Here is an 18592-nt window from a genome sequence, read left to right on the forward strand (position 1 = left end):
TTCATTTCCATCAGATTCATAAATTGTGAGGCTCTCATACACCAATTCAAATGCAGAGTTAATTAATTAGGATTGGGTCTACAAGTATATTATTCATATGCCATAATAAACTTCTGTAGCTTCTGAATTTGTCACCTATAGATTATAAAGAAGTTTACAAAAACCTGCATTATTTGATCATGCACTAAAGGATCAGAGGTGTAGAAAAATGGAAAAACACAATGACAAGAAAACGTAAAAGGATGGAAGTTCACCCACAAACACTTCTGGAAAGTAAACTGCCTTCTGGCTTTCCAGTATGTGATTAACACTAATTTAAGCTATTCCTAATCAATGAAACAAATGGCTACAATGTTCTTATTTGTTGCTGTGCTTCTTCAGTAGTGACTTCAAAGGATCATGCTCCACCCTCAATAGACTAAACATAACCTCTGCAGTGGCTAAACAAGACTACTGAGAAACAGTGTTAGCAGAATTTGTAGTGGAATTGTTTCACTGTCCACAAAGTGACTAATCAGAGTACATTTATACCAACCAGTGGAAAATGTTGGAACCCTAAATGTCCAATCAGTTTCACTGAATGTGATGTGAGGATGCATCCTTGTGTCTTCTCGAAGATCCCACACCAACAGGGAACCATCCACTGTTCCAGCAAAAACTAACGTTGTTTTACTGGGACTAAAGCAGCAACATAAGACCTGTTAAGTAGGAAAAATATACATCATTGATACAATGGAAAAGATCAATGATTTGATAAGCCTGAAATACGTTCTTCTTGGGCATGAAAATCCAGAAAAGACAGATTACAGGTGTGTGTTGCAGAAGGACAATTTATTTAAAAGTAGGACACAAAAATTGTAGTAGGCACTCACTAGTCAAGACAGTTGTGTATTCTGCAGACCCTGCCACAAAGCTGAAGGAATTAATTCAACTGTATCATAGAGAGGTGTAACAGGATGTCCTGACAACATCTGATCCCCCTGTTTTACTTGTGTTCACCTTTAAACCATTAAATGGAACTGACATTAGAAAAGCAGCAGCAAAACAAAGATCATCACTACATTCTAGTATTAAATAGAATACTGTTTGCTCACTAGGCTCAAATGTGATTTTTTTTTTTTTTAGAAGATGCTGTATCTTGCAGCCAGACAAAAATAACCCCCAAAAAAACAACAGAATATACATAATATTGTCATCTATTCAACTATACAGCATTATTAAAACATACCTCAGAGTCACATATTAAAACTTTCTGAGGACTGGAGGGCTGCCAGATGTTCCAAACACATATGATGCTCTTTCTGTTCAGTAAAGCAACACCTGCTTTTTCAGGTAATCCATGAACAGAAAGCAGTGCCTGCCTCTGAACTTGAGAGACATACAGGCAGGATATTTTCCGGTCTAAAACATTGGGGAAAAAAAAAAAAAAATCGAGAAAGAAAAGAAATAAAAAAGAATCACTGGAGATGAAAAATCATACTTAGCTGCCATAACAGCTAAATAAGCAAACACATAATTACGAAGAATATTTCTGTTAAGAGTGGATTGCTTTTAATGCTATTCAAGAAAAGAGGAGGGGTCAGAGAAGGAATCCAAAAGAAGGGAATAGAAAGCAAAAAGGAATAGATTTAGGAAATTAGTAGTATGATTATTCTGGGCATAAGTAAGCCAGTGAAAGAGTCTGACCTGATGTCAGTAAGTACACTGAAAATTAAGCTGAGTCTCAAACAGGAAACAGCACAGGTCAGAATTCTGGTTCAACTCACATGCTCATATTAGGATACCTACTTTCTGGGTTATAATAGGTCTTCCTCACATAATTCTAGATATTTTATTTTTGATTTCTCTTTTCATTTGAACTTTCACAGTTCATGAAGGGAAGACACAGTGCACTTCAAATATATCAGGTTATATTTTTCCCCATTCAATGACTTTGCTTTATTTATTACTTTGGCCCTACGAGTCTACATGAAATGACACCTTGTGAGATGGCTTTTCAACAACAGATGCAAGAAGATACAATAGGACATCGTGACAACATGCTGATCAGTGGCTATACTTCTGGTTCTGCAGCAGCTAGGATGTAACCCATGTGAAACCATTCTGTACCCAGTTACATCAAGATTAGAACAAAAAGAAAAGTTAGCATTACATCATCTATATCCTGATATGTGCTGCTCTTACCTCAGTTATGATAAAGAGCAAGATATTTTGCAAAAGGAAGAGTTCAAACTGTATACTAAGAAGTGTAGAATAAAGTTCCCTTACCGTGGAGGAATGGTTGGTTAGTATTTAACTGGAAGCAGCTATCACTAATAGACAGACTGGTTTGTTGAGATCTTTGTTTCCATCGGGGTTGTGCTGCAGCTTGATCTTCCTCTAGCAAAACAGCAATCACCTTTCAAACATAATTACATATATAGAAGTAAAAGGGTCATCTTATCTTTCAGTTTTCCTATTGTGGCTTCAAAAAGCAGATGAATTTAACAAACCTTTACCAACTCTCATGTTATTTTTATGCTTTTCCAAGTACACCTTAGCACAGATCTGGTTCCATGCCTTTACAGAGAGATGAATCTCACTGATAGGAAGTACTATTTAGGTAAATTATTTAGATTAGACAGAACAAGTACTGTGAATGATCTACCACATTGTATATTTATGCACACAACTCATAATGGATGTTAATTATGTAAGTATACCTGGCCTGCTGATCGAAGGAAATTTGCTAATCTTAGTGAATCAATTTTGGGTGATTGAGCTCTATTTGCTGACATCTCCTGGCCATTTATGGCACCTAGAAAAATAAGAAAAAAACAACAAAAAGAAACATGAGGTTTGACTCAAAAGGAAATCAATTAAAACCATAAGAACAGTGTAAGTTTTAAACACAAGGAGAGAAGCAGGAATCTACTTCTCTTCAGCAGCAACTATAGTACTGAAGAACATGCTCTACTGGTGAGTCATATCCACTACCAACAATGCAGGAGGAAGAAACTATTTCTGCCACATATTCTCCACTTTCTCCATCAGGGAACTCAGTGCCTACAGCAGGTTTCTGTCAACACATTACAAGTTCTGACATTAGGAAGATTCAGTACAGTAAGGTTACGTGTGTATACCTATAATTGACTAACATTAAACATTATTCACCTCCAGATACAAGGGCACTTTCTCCTGGATGCTGTGTCCATTTCTCCAATGTCTCAACCTCCTCAGTCTGAATGTCTCTGTCAAGATTGTCCTCATTACACTGAACATAGGCCTAAAGTATAAAGACAAAGTGAGATGAGTAACACAGCTAAGAATGACAACAGTATATAACTGATAGAAATATTCATGTTTAAATTGATGCGTTCTCCCTCTTCAGTTCTTGAATTCAGATCTAAGCATATCAACACAAACAGTGTAACCATATAAACACATTTTGCCCAAGTCTATTTGACCTACTGAAAAAATATAAAACACTTCATATTATGTGTATAGACTAAACCCAGAATACCTGGGACAGGGAGCCAAAAACATACAGAAAGTCCTTTATAAAACAGGGAAGGAAGCAAGATCTCTTCTAATGCAGAAAGGAAATGGCCTATTTGGCTCAAAAGCTTTAATATTATTGCTTTATAGTAACAAAAGACTAGACATGAAAAGTAACAATTTATTAATGAGCAACCTTATTAGATTTAATAACTTCGTTTTTCAAGGGGAAGTATTTTCCAAAACAAGACAAGACATTTTTCAGGATGAAAATATTACAACATTCCTTACTTACCTGCTTAGTGTTCATTTTACCATAGTTCCTAATATACATGTCATACTCATTTACAGGAGGCAAATCCAATAAAGAAAAACTAACTGAGAAGTCCAGATCAATTAGTGGGAGAAGCTCTGCACTCCGTTTTCTTTAGAACAGATTTCAAAAGAGAAACACAAAATTAGTTAAGACCAAGTACACTGCATTCAACAAGAAAAATAACTTGATTTTCTGCATTAGCACCTATTTAAAAATCCATTGATCTGTGTGAAACCCTACTGCTTCACTTGTGTAGATACATGGCTAATGAAAAATCAATTTTTGTCACTATGGACACAATAATCCATCCATTTTGATGTCATAAAATTGTTAAGACATTTACATTTCAAAAGTTTACTGCTTGAAGTACACATTCATGCTACAATACAGACTGCTTGCCAATGGGAACATTTTTGTTGTCTTTTCCCTTTTTCCTTTTTTCATTTTCAGATTTCTTTAATATATTTAGTATAAGTTCAACTCATGCAGTTAAGGGCCAATTCCAAACTTAAGCAGCGTTCCAGATGTATATTTGAGTTGTAATTTTCTCAGTAAGATAGTCTTTAAAAAAGAAAAAGACTCTCTTCCAGTGTTTTCTGCTTTTTTGGTTTTTTTGAGTATTTGGGAAATTTTCACATTTCCCTTTTGATGTTAAATTATATTTATTGCATTTTTTTATCCACATTATTTTTAATTCTGCTTCAGAACCACTGCAGGAACAGATTGCTGAGATATAATTCAAACTCATGCAAATAGCTTCCTCATTAGGAAACTTAAATGACACATTCAGAGAATTCTTACATTAAATGAACTAGCCTCATCATTACATATACAAGTCCAAAGCTCTGCAGCTTGCATATGGAATGCTGTCAGTCTACTTATTGGTAGTAACTTCTTATCACAGAATTAAATTTTAGAAACCTTTTCTGCTTCCAAGAAAATGCTAGTTATCTTCATAGGCTATATACATTTTAAGCATGTAAAGAAAGTTATATGCATAGTATTCATACAGGTTCTACAAAGTGGTGCTATATACATTTGTATGAAAGGCATATGAATCAGACAATGATGGGGGGGATTCACTTTACTGGACTTCAGTTGTCTGAAGTTATTTATCTGAACTGCTTGCTCAAATTCCTTCCATAATCAGGAGAGAGTGACAAATAATTCAGAAGATGATTCTTCAGACAGAGCCTACCTGAATTTCCATATCTCTCTCCACTGTACATTGAGAATGTCTAGCCAATGAACTCACATGAAATTTGGGCATATCAATTTAAGCTTAGACAATTAAGTTTTTCTTCTGTGAACATTAGCCACTGATGAGCAGCCACAAAGCAACAGAATCCAGTACTAACAATAAAACTGATTCTTAGATTTATGTATCCAGTTTATTTAACAGCAAATTAGAGAGATATACAGTGCTTCAGCTAAATCCTGGAGCTACTGGCAAGTTCCACAAGAAATAAGCATTGCTGTGGTTTTTTAGCGTAGAGTAGTCCAGAAGTCTCAAATCTCAACCATTTTAAAATCAGTAATAACATGTTTTTACACCAACTCGTGTTATCCTGAAAAGGGAATATGCTATTTTGGAAACAGTATGTACCACACAGCATCTTGAACATTTCAAGAAATTACAGTTCAGCAGAGCCCTGAGGCTTGCTCTTTTGTACTCTAAGTCAGTATTGAATTAAGTGACTGAAGAATTATAGAGAGAAATGACAATGCTGGCAACTCATTGTGTAATAAAACGCTATGCAAACTGATACAAAGGTAAATTTCCACTGTAAAATGACATATAACAAAGCTTACTTAAGAACTAATTACTTTCAGGTTACAAAATAATATTTGACTTTAAACCTCACAGCTTTCTAAACTCCGGATATTTGGAATATAATGAACAAGAGACATTTGATGCGGATTATTTAAAACACACTTACTTCCGCTTGCTAGCCATGCTTTGGCTACTTTGTCTGCGATTTGCTGTTTCAAAATCCATCAATATTCCACAAAAAGAGTTTCTGGCAGGAGGGTATTGCATTTCTGTAATATTATAAAATGTTATCAGGCTTATAATTCACAATTCACATGGCTCTAAAACATAAAGAAGAAAGTATAAAAAGTGACAGATTTATTACCACAAAGCTACTAAAAAGTTACTAGATGGCATATTACACAACCTCAAGCACACCGCTGGTATAATAAGTTTTTTAGCTTGAGTAATTGGCCAGCCTTTTCCCCTTATTATGGCCCTTTACCAGCCAATCAATACAAGTGAACACTGTAATTTTCACTTTAGAAGACTGATGCAGAAAAGGCCTCTTCCTTTCTTCTCTTGTTAGCTGGTTCACTCTTACCCTGTATATACTAAAACAACCTATGACCAATTTTAAGTCACACTAAATTCATACACAATACACCAGGTGCATGCTACATCTCTAAAGAAGAATGCATCTCTACAGCTACCAGAAGACTCATTAACAGAAGCATAATTGGATGAATAACCTAATCAGTGAATACTGTTTTGTTTTTTTCAAAGCAACAATTAAGTTCTACATTAAGTTCAGTATTTGATATTATTTTAACTTTTATTCTCTTCCCTGTTCAGGTGAAAGCCAAATGAGCTAAATATTTAACTTCCAGACAGGACTCATAATGCTTCACTTCCTCAGAGGAAGAGTGCACTTACTACTAGGCAGTGTGAAAGGGGTTTGAAACTTCTGAATGTTTTGCTAGAATGATTAATAACACTTTAACCAAAACAAAACTTTGGAACTTTATTAAAAAATATATATGTGTGTGTAATTTATAAGAATTCAGTAAGTACTGAAATTCAGAATTTGTAATCTCTCTATAAACATTACATATAAGAATTCCATATTCATTAGATCTGGAGCTGAGCTTGAATAGATTTCTGTTATCAATTCCATATTAATAGTAAAATAATAAGAATTACATTAATCTACTACAAGAAGAAGAAATCCATCTTGCAAGGTGGTATTTCTGATTTGCGATGAAAACCTAACTGAGAATCTGTTGATACCATAAAGGCTCAAAGAAACACGATGCTCTTCTTCTATGACCATCTTAGTTCTGCATACTCTGTAATAACTAGAGTAAAAACTTGTCTAAGATTCTTTTCCACAACAGTGCTATTCTGCCTTTCACAAAAGTAGAGAGTGTAAAGGGGAACCACAGTGTAGCCTGCTAAATAAAAAGATCTAGGACTCAGAGGCATCAGATCAACTAAATGTAAGACTGCATCTTAAAAGTGATACAAAACTACACACGTAAGCAGTATATGCTTTTTTTTATTCCTTCCCTATCAGAGCAGTGACTAGAATCTTGATTAAAAGAAGGCCAGTGAATGTCACCAGAAGACTCAAACTGTTCTAACACATTCCAAAATCCAGACCTCCTCATCCTTCCCTTACCCAAAATAAGACATATTAAATGTTAGTCTGTACATTTTTATACTTCACATTTTTAATGATTAGTAATGCCTTGGAATCATTCTTTAGCAATATGAGAAGCTACAGCACTTACCCACAAACCTAAGTGACTCATCTAAAAGACCAGATTTCTGCCTTTTGGCAGACTCAGGAAGAAATGGCCTGTTTACTCATAAGCTGTATGTGTTACTCATGCATTTAATATAAAAAGACTGGTCCCTACTCACATACCCATGACTGGTTCCTGTTTTTCATTTTTGATTTTCAGTGGCAGTGAAGTACAGATTTTATCATTTTCTGCATTAATTGCTCGTTGAATTTCTTCAATTTCTGATGGTTTGGAAAAATGAATCTCTCTTAGTTTGTCTTCCGTATCTCCTTCTTCACTTTTGTCTTCATCATAATCATCAAAATCATCTTCATAATCCTTTAGAAGTAACAGTGCTTTCAATAGCTAATAAACATGGATTACAGATGTATTCTTCAAGATCATCTTAACAAATTAGGAAATGCATTCCTAATAAAAACAAAATTCTCATTCATATGGCTACAAATCCTCTGACTGAATGGAACTTAAATGTAACTACTACTTCATATAAAAACAACAGTGTGTGCTGACATTGTTGGTATTTGAACCAAGGGAAGAAAGTCCCCTAGTTGTTCTACAGTGCCTCAAATATGATTCTTTTTCCTTTTATTTTTTTTAACATCCTAAAGTAGGGGCTATTTGTTTAGGCAAATTATGTATTCTTTAAAGAACACAGTGGTGTTCAGTACTGTAAATGCTGCATACCCATACAAAGTTGTTTATTTGCTAGTTAAATTCAATGCTTTCAGTGGCACCCTCAGATCTTCCTAAGGTATCATCTGTTTTCAAGTCCATCCTTAAGCACATAATAAAAATTCTTTTAAATATAGCTAAGATAATTTATCTCATGCTCACAAAATCACTTAACAAAAGATATGAAGAAGCTTTAGAAGTGCTTGCTTATCTCCACTGAATGCAAAGGGCTACTATAGTAGATACCTCAATGGTAGGCATCAGACCTAAACTCAGTGGAGATGAATTCTACTTTAGCTGAACAAAGATGACAATGCTGTTGATTCAGCTAGCAACAAAAGCCCATTTGGTATAGTATTTTTTCTTTAAACTAAACAAAAGAGAACTAAAAATAAGAGTCCAATCAAACAAATAAGTGAAAGGATTGCTACATGTCAATACTTTTTCCAATGTATTCTTGCATTAAAAAATAATCAGGGCATTTTTTCCTCATTAAATTGGTAATCTGCTGCCATTATTTAAAAAGTACAGCGTTTTTCACAGAAACCTATTTAAATAATTGAAAGCCAGCCAGACAGAACAGACATCTTATGAAGACTTCAGCAAAAAAGAAAGTTGGTTCCCTGTCACCAATGGTATCTAAGTAAATACAAAGTAGAGAGTTTCAACATAACATTCTAGTTACATATTTAGATAGCCATGTTAAGGTCACCAAAACGTAAAAGTAAAAATCATTCCACATCCTTCAGTTTACATTTCTGTAAATAAAGTTAATCAATATTTTGACACTTCAGAATTATTTCAAAAGGACAATTTTATGTTTTTACTTACTTCAAAATCATCTTCATAATCTGCTGACAAGTTATCCAGCTCTGGGTCTGAATTATAGATGTGTGTACCTTTAACTTCCTAAACAAAAGCAGTAATTGAAACTGTTACACAGTATTACCGAAGTTATATTTTGTAACAACAAAATAAAACTGTTCTATTTTTTTAGGGGATTACATAAAAATATTTCTATACCTAGATCATACTGCAGGACTCTATTTGTTGATGAAATAATGCAGATGTTGGAATCAGGAAAAGAGATACATGCGTGCAATGAGAAAGTAAGTCTTACATACACAAAACTTTGTTAACATTCAATTCTCTACTATACTTACGTGTAGTAAGATTTATGGTATCCCTGAAAAAACGTCAGAGAAGCTGCCTTTAACTTACTGAACTTGTTTAAAATAAGTAACATGGTAATAACCCCAACATAATAAAAAAACCAAATCAAAAGCTTAACCAACACACATCAACGCATCCAATCTTCAGTCACACACTTGATCCTTTCATGATTATGCAAGAGCTTCCTGACTCTGCACCTGGACCAGGGATTAGAAACTCATGAAATTCATGTCAGCAATTTGTCTAGCTCAATGCCTACAACCCCATTTCTATCAACTGCAACTACAGCATAGATTGACAACTACCTGTTTTTCAAAGAGGTATCTCACAAGTATTACAGGTGTTATAAAAGCACAGACAGTGTATATGGATACCTTGTTTTCCAGTCATCAAGCTGGCAGAACTAGAATTGGAGTACTTGTATTTCTGGCTGCCACTTTCAGTCATTTTCCAGACTAATCTTAGGATCAAGAATAGGTTATATTAGGCTGTCCATTTGGAACAAACTGGACAAAACTGGGCAAAATTTCAGGAATTTGGCTTAACTACCCCCTCCTAGTTTGTCTTCTATTGCCAATGAAGACAGAGAAATTAATGTATAAGACCAAACCTAGAACAATTAAACTGCTCATCTTCCCCCACAAATTACAGAGGTAATTCAGGGAAGTTTATATCCTCACCACAAACAACTCATACCTAAAAGTGAGCTAAATCTGGGGATTAGTGCAATGCCAGCGGCAACCTATCATTAATCCAAAGAAAAACACAACATTCTAAGATCCAAAATCAAGTATTTTTACCTCTTGACTTGCGTCTCTTTTCTCTTTTTCACTGATTTTTCCTTTATCTTTTCCAGTCTTACTGAAAAACAGAATGTCAATTTTAACAGTTAGCTCAGAAGAAAGCACGGTTGTTTTTTTTTTTGTTTGTAAGAAAAAAAATCAGTTTCTTCCTGAAAATGAAAAAAACCCTGAAACTTTCCAATATAAACAGGAATATTTTTACAAACACTGTTATAGATCTCTTTTTGATTTAAAGTAAGAATGAAACCACAAAAGATCAGACAGCCAAGAATTGCAAAATAAACTTGTCCACATGCAATGTCAGTAATTCCATCAATGCAAAAGAATAATTAAAGAGGAAAAAAATTTGAAACCCAGACATATTCATTTTATTAATACCTGCAGTCAACTGGACATCAAGATAATACTGGTATAACATGTGCTAATCTACGTAAATCATAGTCTGATATTCAAAGCTGGCATTTCATTCTGAGGGTTTCTTTATGAGGACAATAAAATCAGGGAGAAAATCAAGAACCACATCTGCTCCTTAATGATTTCTTTGATTATTTCAGAAACTGAGTATCAGACTTCAAGATTGTTCTGAGTTCTTCTTAATATGGAAGAAAGTGCTCATATATACTGGCAGTTGGACTGACAAAGATGAAAAAGAAACAATAAAAATAGGGCAGTGTTTGTCATAAGCCTTACGTTTGTCCACATGAGTACATAGTGAATTTCAGGTGATAAAACAACAGCATTTTTGTCTCCTGAGCTAAGTGCCTAGATTAATATATCTGTAGTCTGCAAGGACAGCAAAATTTCTCCCATTACTGTGGTGTAGAAAAAAGAACAAACAGAATATAAATATACACATTTTTAAATAAATCTAGATACTATGAGATCAGGAATTCATGCTCAATGTTTTAGTGGTGACTGCATCTGAGTAGGTGCCATATAGCACACACTCATTTTAAATCTTTGAATTTACCTTACATGCTCATGGCTCATTTCTTCTCCTTGATTCTCCTTCTCTGTTTTGTGTTCACTCTTCTGTAAAAGAAATCACAATATTCAAGTGTCAGAAATGTTAGAAGGAAATATGTATATATGCCTATATTAGTAGTAGTAGTAAAACAGGTTTATAATAAATTAACTGCAACAACACATTGGACATTGATCATTGCTTGTAAGAAGTTCTATGTATTAACTTATATATTATTATTTTCAGAATACTCTCCTCTTTACAGCTATGTTAAAAAAAAAAAAAACAAAATATATGTCATACAAATATTTTGTATAACCAAAATATATGTTATACACATGATATGAGTTTCTCCTGAACATATTAAATACTTGGGAGAGTAAAGGAAAAGAGACCTTGAGCCTTCTCCTTTATTTAACACAACCTCCAAGTATTAACTTATTTAAAGAATACTTTAAAGTTACTAGTTAACAACGGTTTCCCAGTGCATGACTTGACTCTTCTAGTCTATATTATGAAGGTATGTCTAAGTCTGGAAATGTACTCAAGACAAATTTCCTTTGTATCTATCCACAAACATCGGAAAAAGGAATGTAACTCTGAAACAGAATCATCAGCATAACTGAGCATATACAGTAACAACTACTTGAATAAATCACTACATTTTAATGCATCTCCAACCTGCTCTTGACTTTTGAATGTCACATTAATCAAGAATTTTATTAAAAAAAATAAAATAAAATCTGACATATACATAAGCTTGCAGTTTAAATTTCATGGGTAGAACCAGCTCTGGGTTCAAACACTTAAATGCAGACCCAGTATTTTAATCTACCATCTTAGCTGCAAATTTCAGAAAATGCTGACATACAATCCTACTATTTTGATTGTTCACATTATCAGTAATTATATATAAACAATGAGAGCAAGTGATAAGGTAATGCTTTTAAGTGTAAAAACAAAAACACTAACCCTAAGATCAAGCTTCTTTCTTTCATTTTCCCCACTTTTTACTCCCTTCCTATCTTCTGCTGGTTGTCCTCTGTCTCCATGGGAATATTCCTCCATAGATCTCTTTGGCTTATGTCTTTCTTCCTCTTCTTTTTTGTAAGATTTATGACTTCTCTCTTTTGAAAGTCTGTCTTTTTCTGGCCTAATGGAATGCTCTTTTATTTCCCTGTATCTCCTTTTTTCTTCTTTATCCAATTCTTTATCTTTCTGTAACTTGTGTCCATGTTCACCTCCTCCAATTCTGTCTGCTAAAAATGTGTCAATGCTGGTTTTCGTATTACTATCCTGCAAAATAAGAAAAATAACACTGAAGGGCTAGAAAGCTCTACAAGATTGTTTTATCTTATAAATACAATGTTTAAATGGACAGATTTGCTAATTATCTATCTCATTCTGCCATTACGGATCTCGTGGCCAATTTTTTTCATAAGCAATGATGTAGAAGCAAGTTTTGAATTATCACAACACTTCAGATTCCTGTATTTCTTCAGGGACATTGCACAGTTTACTATAGTCTCTTTTGATTACATATTCTTCACATACAAATTTAATTATTTAATTACTAGATCATCTATTATAAAATAAGGTGTATACCTACCAATATCCTTGCAACAAAGCATAAATAGCAGATGAGAAAATCTAATGAAGCTGTACAAAAATAAAGCTATATTTACAACCCAAAATTCCTTTTTTTTTTTTTTTTTTTTAAGGAATGAAGTATCTCCTTAAAATAGAATGGCTCAGTCATGTTTCGTTGCATATTTTGTACACTTGTGAGAACCTTGCTTTATATGCAGCTCTTGAATTTCTTGGGGAGTGTGGTCTGATCCAGTTTCTTTCTTATTTTACAATCTTATCTTACTCCATTACAAAACACTGCATTCCTTTCCCTTACCTTCTTCCCTGTATGTCTTCTTTCTCGCTCTTCACCTCTTGTTTTTTCCTGTTCTAGAAAATATGTAAAAAAATGTGCACATTTTATACTCAAACTTTGTACATACTTAACTGTAGAAAACTGCATGTAGAAAACATTATATCATTGACAGTGACTTTCTAAAACATACTAACTTTCTAAAATAAGATTCTGTTGAAATTCTCTCTACAAAGTTTTCTACTTTCCTGACGAACCCCTCTGTTCTTTTCTAATGGTAAGAGTAACTACAAATGCTACTAACTACTATTTTGGATTCAAATGCATCAAGCAGCAGAGAATGCATGAGCAGGAAGGTGCTTACCATTCTAGTCAACAAAACAACAAAAACAGTGAAATTCATTATCTTTTCAAAGAAAGGGAAACCAGCATCAAAATTAAAAAATAAAAAATATGCCACAGGATTCCATAAAGATACGTATTTCATAAGGTACTCAAACCTGCTAGTCTTCATCCTCTCTGAATTTCTACCTAGAAAACAAATATTTCAAAGTAAAAGAGCAACACAAAGCAACTTACCCAAACGATGCCTGCTTTTTTCTCTTCTTCTGTGATGTCCTTTATCTCTTCCTTCAAATGATTTCATATTATTTTGCATATCTGTTTGCTTTATCTCATGTCTTTTATGCATTTTATCACGCTCTCTATTGCTCTCCCTGTCTTTATCTTTCGGTACACTGTATCTTTCCTTCTCTAAACTTGACTCTTTAAACTTATCTTGATGTCTCTCTCTATCTTGATCACTGCGGTGTTCTTTTCCCCTTTCTCTGATTTTATCCCTGTCTCTTTCAACAGATCTCAGTCTCTCTCTCATTCTTTCCTTGCTCTTCCCTCTGTCTTTGCGTTCATCTTTATGAGTGCCTATGTCATGACCAATCTTCTCTTTCTGCAGTTTCTTTTCTCTGTGCTTTTTGTCTTCATTTTGACTCTCTAACTGTGATGCCTGATGTACCAAAAAAAAAAAAAATCTGTTAGAAAGAACATATAAGTGAGATTTATAAGATGCACTTCCAATGTATGTGAAAAGATTTTGGTAAAAAAAAAAATACAATAGAACTGTGCATTATTCTGTTTAGAGTCAGGCCAAAAAATTATCTGAGTGTCTTACATTGTTTAGCTCATGTAGAGAAACAGTGCCATCTTGTAAAATATATAACAGAAATAAAGAGCAATGATGGATAACTGGACAACCTGCAACTGCCATTAGAATAGAAGACTAGGTTTTACTTGAACAGAAAACAGAACACAACATAAAAAGTTGTGAAAGAGAATTTTTGGCATAGATCCCATGAGGATGCTACTATCTCTGTATTTTTTCAATATTATGAGAAGTTATATTTGAATATTTCTGAAGCATGTACCAAAACTTCCACTGGTTTAGCTACATCCAAGATTTTGGCTATTTATTTAATGCAGAACAAACAGAACTTTATTTGATTACAGTCAGTGAGTAAAGTGAATTAAACTTTATCCATCTGTTTCACAGTAATGAGAGCCCAATCACTCTATTTCTGGTGGGATCAAAACATTTCAAGCCAAATATGCTAGCTTTACCTTACATGGAAGTAGAGGAAATATTACCGAGTATCTAGAAAGCACAAAGTACTTACTACAGCACTGGCACTGAACTAATGGGAAGCTTTGAAATGCAATTGGCAGAAAGTTAGGTAACAAACAAGTAGAGTATCTACTTATTATCAAAGAACTAATGAGTATCTGCACAAGACAGAAAGAAAGATGAGCGCTGGAAAACAGCTTTTAAAAAAACACGTGATGAATGTGAACAGTGTTACTGATCACAGCATGTATGTGTATTTGGCCAAGGGATAAAGTAATTAACCAGTTTAAAAGCACATGACTAACATAACAGATAATAACAGCAATTACAATTTAAAATGTAGATGTAGGAAACTGAGTAAGTATGTATTAAGCAGAGCCATAACTTGGATTTGGGTGTTTGGCAAATCAGACCCCATTGTGTAACGTGATTCCCATAGCAGTGGTATTATTTCCATTTACTTAATTATGAAATCTGAGCAGTAATATTATATGACTTGCATAGCTAGAAATGGTTGAATGTGCCAGACACTGGACATAGCTGGACTAGACAGGTTCCAGAATAGCCCATTGTGGAAAGAAAGATAATAGCTATGTATTAACGATCTGTACTGTTGGTATTCACCAGTGCAGTTTTAAAGCATAGCAGAAAAAGCTTGTGGAGCTAAAGATGCCAGAACACAGAGTTTCAAGTACACAAGCAGTCATACCTCTCTGTTTAGACTGTCAATAGATGCCATCTCTACAAGGTAAGTTAATAAAAAAATTAATAGAAATGAAATTACCCTAAGATGTTTTCTAAGTTCTTCTGATTTCCAAGTATCTTCTCTGGTTCTTCTCTAGAACAGAAAAGATAGCAAGACAGTAATCAATTTTGGTGAGAAGTAAATCACTTAAAAATAATAGCTTTTCAAAGGCAAGGATCAAGATATAGATGGCAAGTAATGCCAAATTTTGTTACGTAAGCATTCATTTGATTTAGTCAATGTATATGTGTTAGGTACTTTATTATCAGGTTCTTGCAATGTATCTGATTTGACTAAACTTGCAAGAGGCTCGAAGCTCAGACTTCTACTGGATTAACCAGCTGTTTCCATAAAACCTCATGGCCAGTGCCTATGAGGACAGGTAGAACCCTTTAACAAAGCTCAAAATCCTTTGTTTTTTCAATGATGGCTATTCAATAGTATTACAGACCAAGTGGGTAAACACTGCTGGGCCACACACCTCTGGGAAGTAACCAGCGTATCAATGTTACCGGGTTCAACCTCCTGCTTCTACCTTCAAAGTCCAGATCGGAGACTTACTTTTTGACATCTCTGAGGTTGGAGATGCTATGGAGAACCCAGTCCCAGGGTTTGTGTGTGAAAAATGTGAAAATGTTTGCCTTATTCCATGTCATAATTTCCCTCATTGGTATTTAGGGCTGTTGTGTTCTCTCGCTGATCATTTCAGCAAAGACTTCGGCTCTATCTTTTTCCACACAACCTCTTTAGATACTTGAGGGCAGTAGCAGACCTCTTTTTTCCCTCTGGCTCCAGTGGCTCCCTAGCTGCTTTCCCACTCACATGACACGCTTCAAATTGCAGCCACCTCACTGCATCCTCTCATTTCCAACGCGATTTGCCTACTTGAGAGCTCTTGAAGAGCTAAAGAACGAAGGCCATTCCTCCAGCGGATAACACGGAACGAGGATTGTTCCATTATAAGAATAAAGACCACCTCACTACCACCATTTGACTGACATCGCTGTGCCGACAGCACCGGGAGCCAAAGGAGCGGGGCAGGGAGCCCCAGGGCGTGCAGATGAAAGGAACGCGGGCCGCAACAGCGAGACCAACCGGGCGAGGGGACCTCGCCGAGCGGCGCGGCGCCTCCGGCACGTAGGAACAGAGCGGGTAGAACCGGGCGGAGGAGCCGCGCCGCCATCCCGCGTGGCCCTGATGAAGGCTCTCCCGACTCCCGCAGCTCGATCCCTCACCTTATCGCCCTCCATGGCGGGGCGGCACGTCCCACCCTGCGCCACCGGCCGCCTCCGGGAGGGCACGAAGGCGCGGCGGCCGCGTCCGGACCTGCCTAGCAACGAGCGGCGGGACGGGGCCCGGCCGGGTAGCGCCGCGCGGGGTTGTGGGAACGGGGATGGCGGTGCTCGCAGGGGCGGGAGCGCCGTGTGGGCGCCCGAGCTGCGGCGGCGGGAGGCGTTCCTCCCCGCACTGCCTTTCCGCGGGCTCGGCCCTACGCGGCTCCGCGTTGTTCTGCTCGCTGTCGGCCTTCTATTGGCTGAGAACCGCGAAACCGTTCCTAAGCACAGATTATTCTATTTCAGTGAAGTTACTGTGCGAAGAAAAGCGCTGAGGGTGACACGCTGCGTCACGCGTAAAGTATACGTATAAAAGAGCTGCTAACGTTCCCCAGCAGCACAGCGGCTCTGTACCGCGCAGCCGGTGGCAGGCTGCCCAGCTCACGTGAGGCGAGGCTGGTGGCCTGAGGGCAGGGAGCGGGCGCTTCTCACAGCGCGTGTTTATCGCGTAGAGACGTGCTGCGCCGCTGCAGAGCTCTGGTGGAAGCTCCTGCGGGGCGCTTTTTCTTTTTATCAATTAAAAAACAACAATAATAAAAGTCCCCACGGCCCTGCTTTAGTTGCAGAGGAATTGCTGCGCTGACTCCAGTGATGAAATGCAACCCTTGGCCTTAAATAGGCTCTTGACAAGCGCGTACAAATCGTTGATGCAGGTTTTTCCTTTTTTCCTTTCCACGTTTCCTAGTGTTGCAGTGTAAATTAATAATATAAAGTTTGCCTCGCTGTCTGGAATATGAAGTATTTCCTTTCATCATGTAGCAGAAAAGCAAATTAAGGAAGCAATTCAGAGAAGAAAATCTTGATATTTTATTTTTTAAAAATTAAGTATGACATAGAATCATAGAAAGGCTTGGGCTAGAAGGGACTCAAAGATCATCATTCCAACCCCCTGCCGTGGGCAGGGCTGCCAAGCACTACATCAGGCACCAGCTCAGGCTGCGCAGGGCCCCGTCCAGCCTGGCCTCGAACACCTCCAGTGATGGGGCATCCACAGCTCCTCCGGGCAGCTGTGCCAGTGCCTCACTGTCCTCATAATGAAAAAATTCCCTCACATCTTACCTAAATGTCCCATCTTAAAACTTAAGACCTACATTACATCCACTAAATATGAGTATCTATGGATACTAAACTGTTTATAAATATCCATGTGAATAATTTAGCAGTCTTTGGCCAAGCAATGATGATCCATAAGCATTTTATATCTTCCTTCCTGAACAAATAGAAATGTACTTGCAAGCCAACTTGAATTAACTCAAAAAGCTTTTTAGCCAAGATGGTGATGGTGTTATAAGCATGGAAATAGGCATTTGCTTAGTAAAGGATACTCTACAGAGGTGATGTCCTACATATAGAGCCTGAAGGACAAAAACTACCTTTATGTAGTCTACTTGAACTTCTATTTTTAATAACAGTATAGCAATTACATATAACTAAAACCAGCAAACATCACAGTGATACCAAAGATTAGACAGAACAAAGTATCTTTTATTTCAACTTTTGGATGTACCATCTACTTCTTTAGAATGCGCATATGTATTAGTTACTAAAATAAAATCCAACAGTTCTGGCTACTAATAGCTTTTAATTCTCCCTAGCAAAGCATACCAGTCAAGCAGCTTTATGACAAGAGAAAAATCACAGATGTGGGAAGGCACCACTAGAGGGTTTGTACAGACCTTTTCAAAACTCAAAGCCAGTGATCAAACTGAATCTTAACTGCTACACAAGAACACAAATTGGAGTAACAGCTGCAGAATAACAGAACTAAAATTTGTGCATGTTTTTGTGTTTCCGTTCTTTATCAAAATAAACTGCAGTCTCTCATTAATCTAGTGGGAAAAAATGTTAGTAGTTCTGTTTTTATAAAGACAGATGTTGGTCATGTGAATAAAGGCACAAAATTTTACGTGTCTATTGTATTACTAGATAGCATAAAAAGATGTCCAAGCTTCCTTTGGAAAGAAAGTGTGCTGTAAACAAGACTTTTGGTAACCCTGGGTAATTTAATAAGACTTTAACTTCTACATGTTCCTCTAATCCTATGATG

The 18592-nt window shown here is 36.2% G+C and overlaps 1 protein-coding gene across 3 annotated transcripts in view; it reads right to left on the reverse strand.

Annotated features, from left to right (window-relative positions):
* Positions 1-16786, reverse strand: part of DYNC2I1 (dynein 2 intermediate chain 1) — a 25989-nt gene extending 9203 nt beyond the window's left edge. The window contains exons 1-16 of one of the 3 annotated variants that reach the window (XM_090143132.1): positions 16447-16785; positions 15251-15304; positions 13428-13851; positions 12873-12925; positions 11939-12262; positions 10973-11034; positions 10000-10060; positions 8858-8935; positions 7477-7699; positions 5734-5836; positions 3773-3902; positions 3154-3265; positions 2703-2797; positions 2269-2398; positions 1229-1401; positions 536-698 (exon numbers count right to left, since the gene is read on the reverse strand). In XM_090143132.1, coding sequence (XP_089999258.1) covers positions 536-698; positions 1229-1401; positions 2269-2398; positions 2703-2797; positions 3154-3265; positions 3773-3902; positions 5734-5836; positions 7477-7699; positions 8858-8935; positions 10000-10060; positions 10973-11034; positions 11939-12262; positions 12873-12925; positions 13428-13851; positions 15251-15304; positions 16447-16461 — 2200 coding nt within the window. In that variant the 5' untranslated portion in view covers positions 16462-16785. Of the gene's footprint in view, positions 1-535; positions 699-1228; positions 1402-2268; positions 2399-2702; positions 2798-3153; positions 3266-3772; positions 3903-5733; positions 5837-7476; positions 7700-8857; positions 8936-9999; positions 10061-10972; positions 11035-11938; positions 12263-12872; positions 12926-13427; positions 13852-15250; positions 15305-16446 lie in introns of all 3 variants that reach the window. The other 2 variants (XM_031615973.2, XM_090143133.1) reach the window with 2 other exon arrangements.
* Positions 16787-18592: the final 1806 nt, after the last annotated feature.

Source organism: Phasianus colchicus, chromosome 6 (assembly GCF_987193195.1).
Source record: "Phasianus colchicus chromosome 6, bPhaCol1.hap1.1, whole genome shotgun sequence".
Lineage (NCBI taxonomy): Eukaryota > Metazoa > Chordata > Aves > Galliformes > Phasianidae > Phasianus > Phasianus colchicus.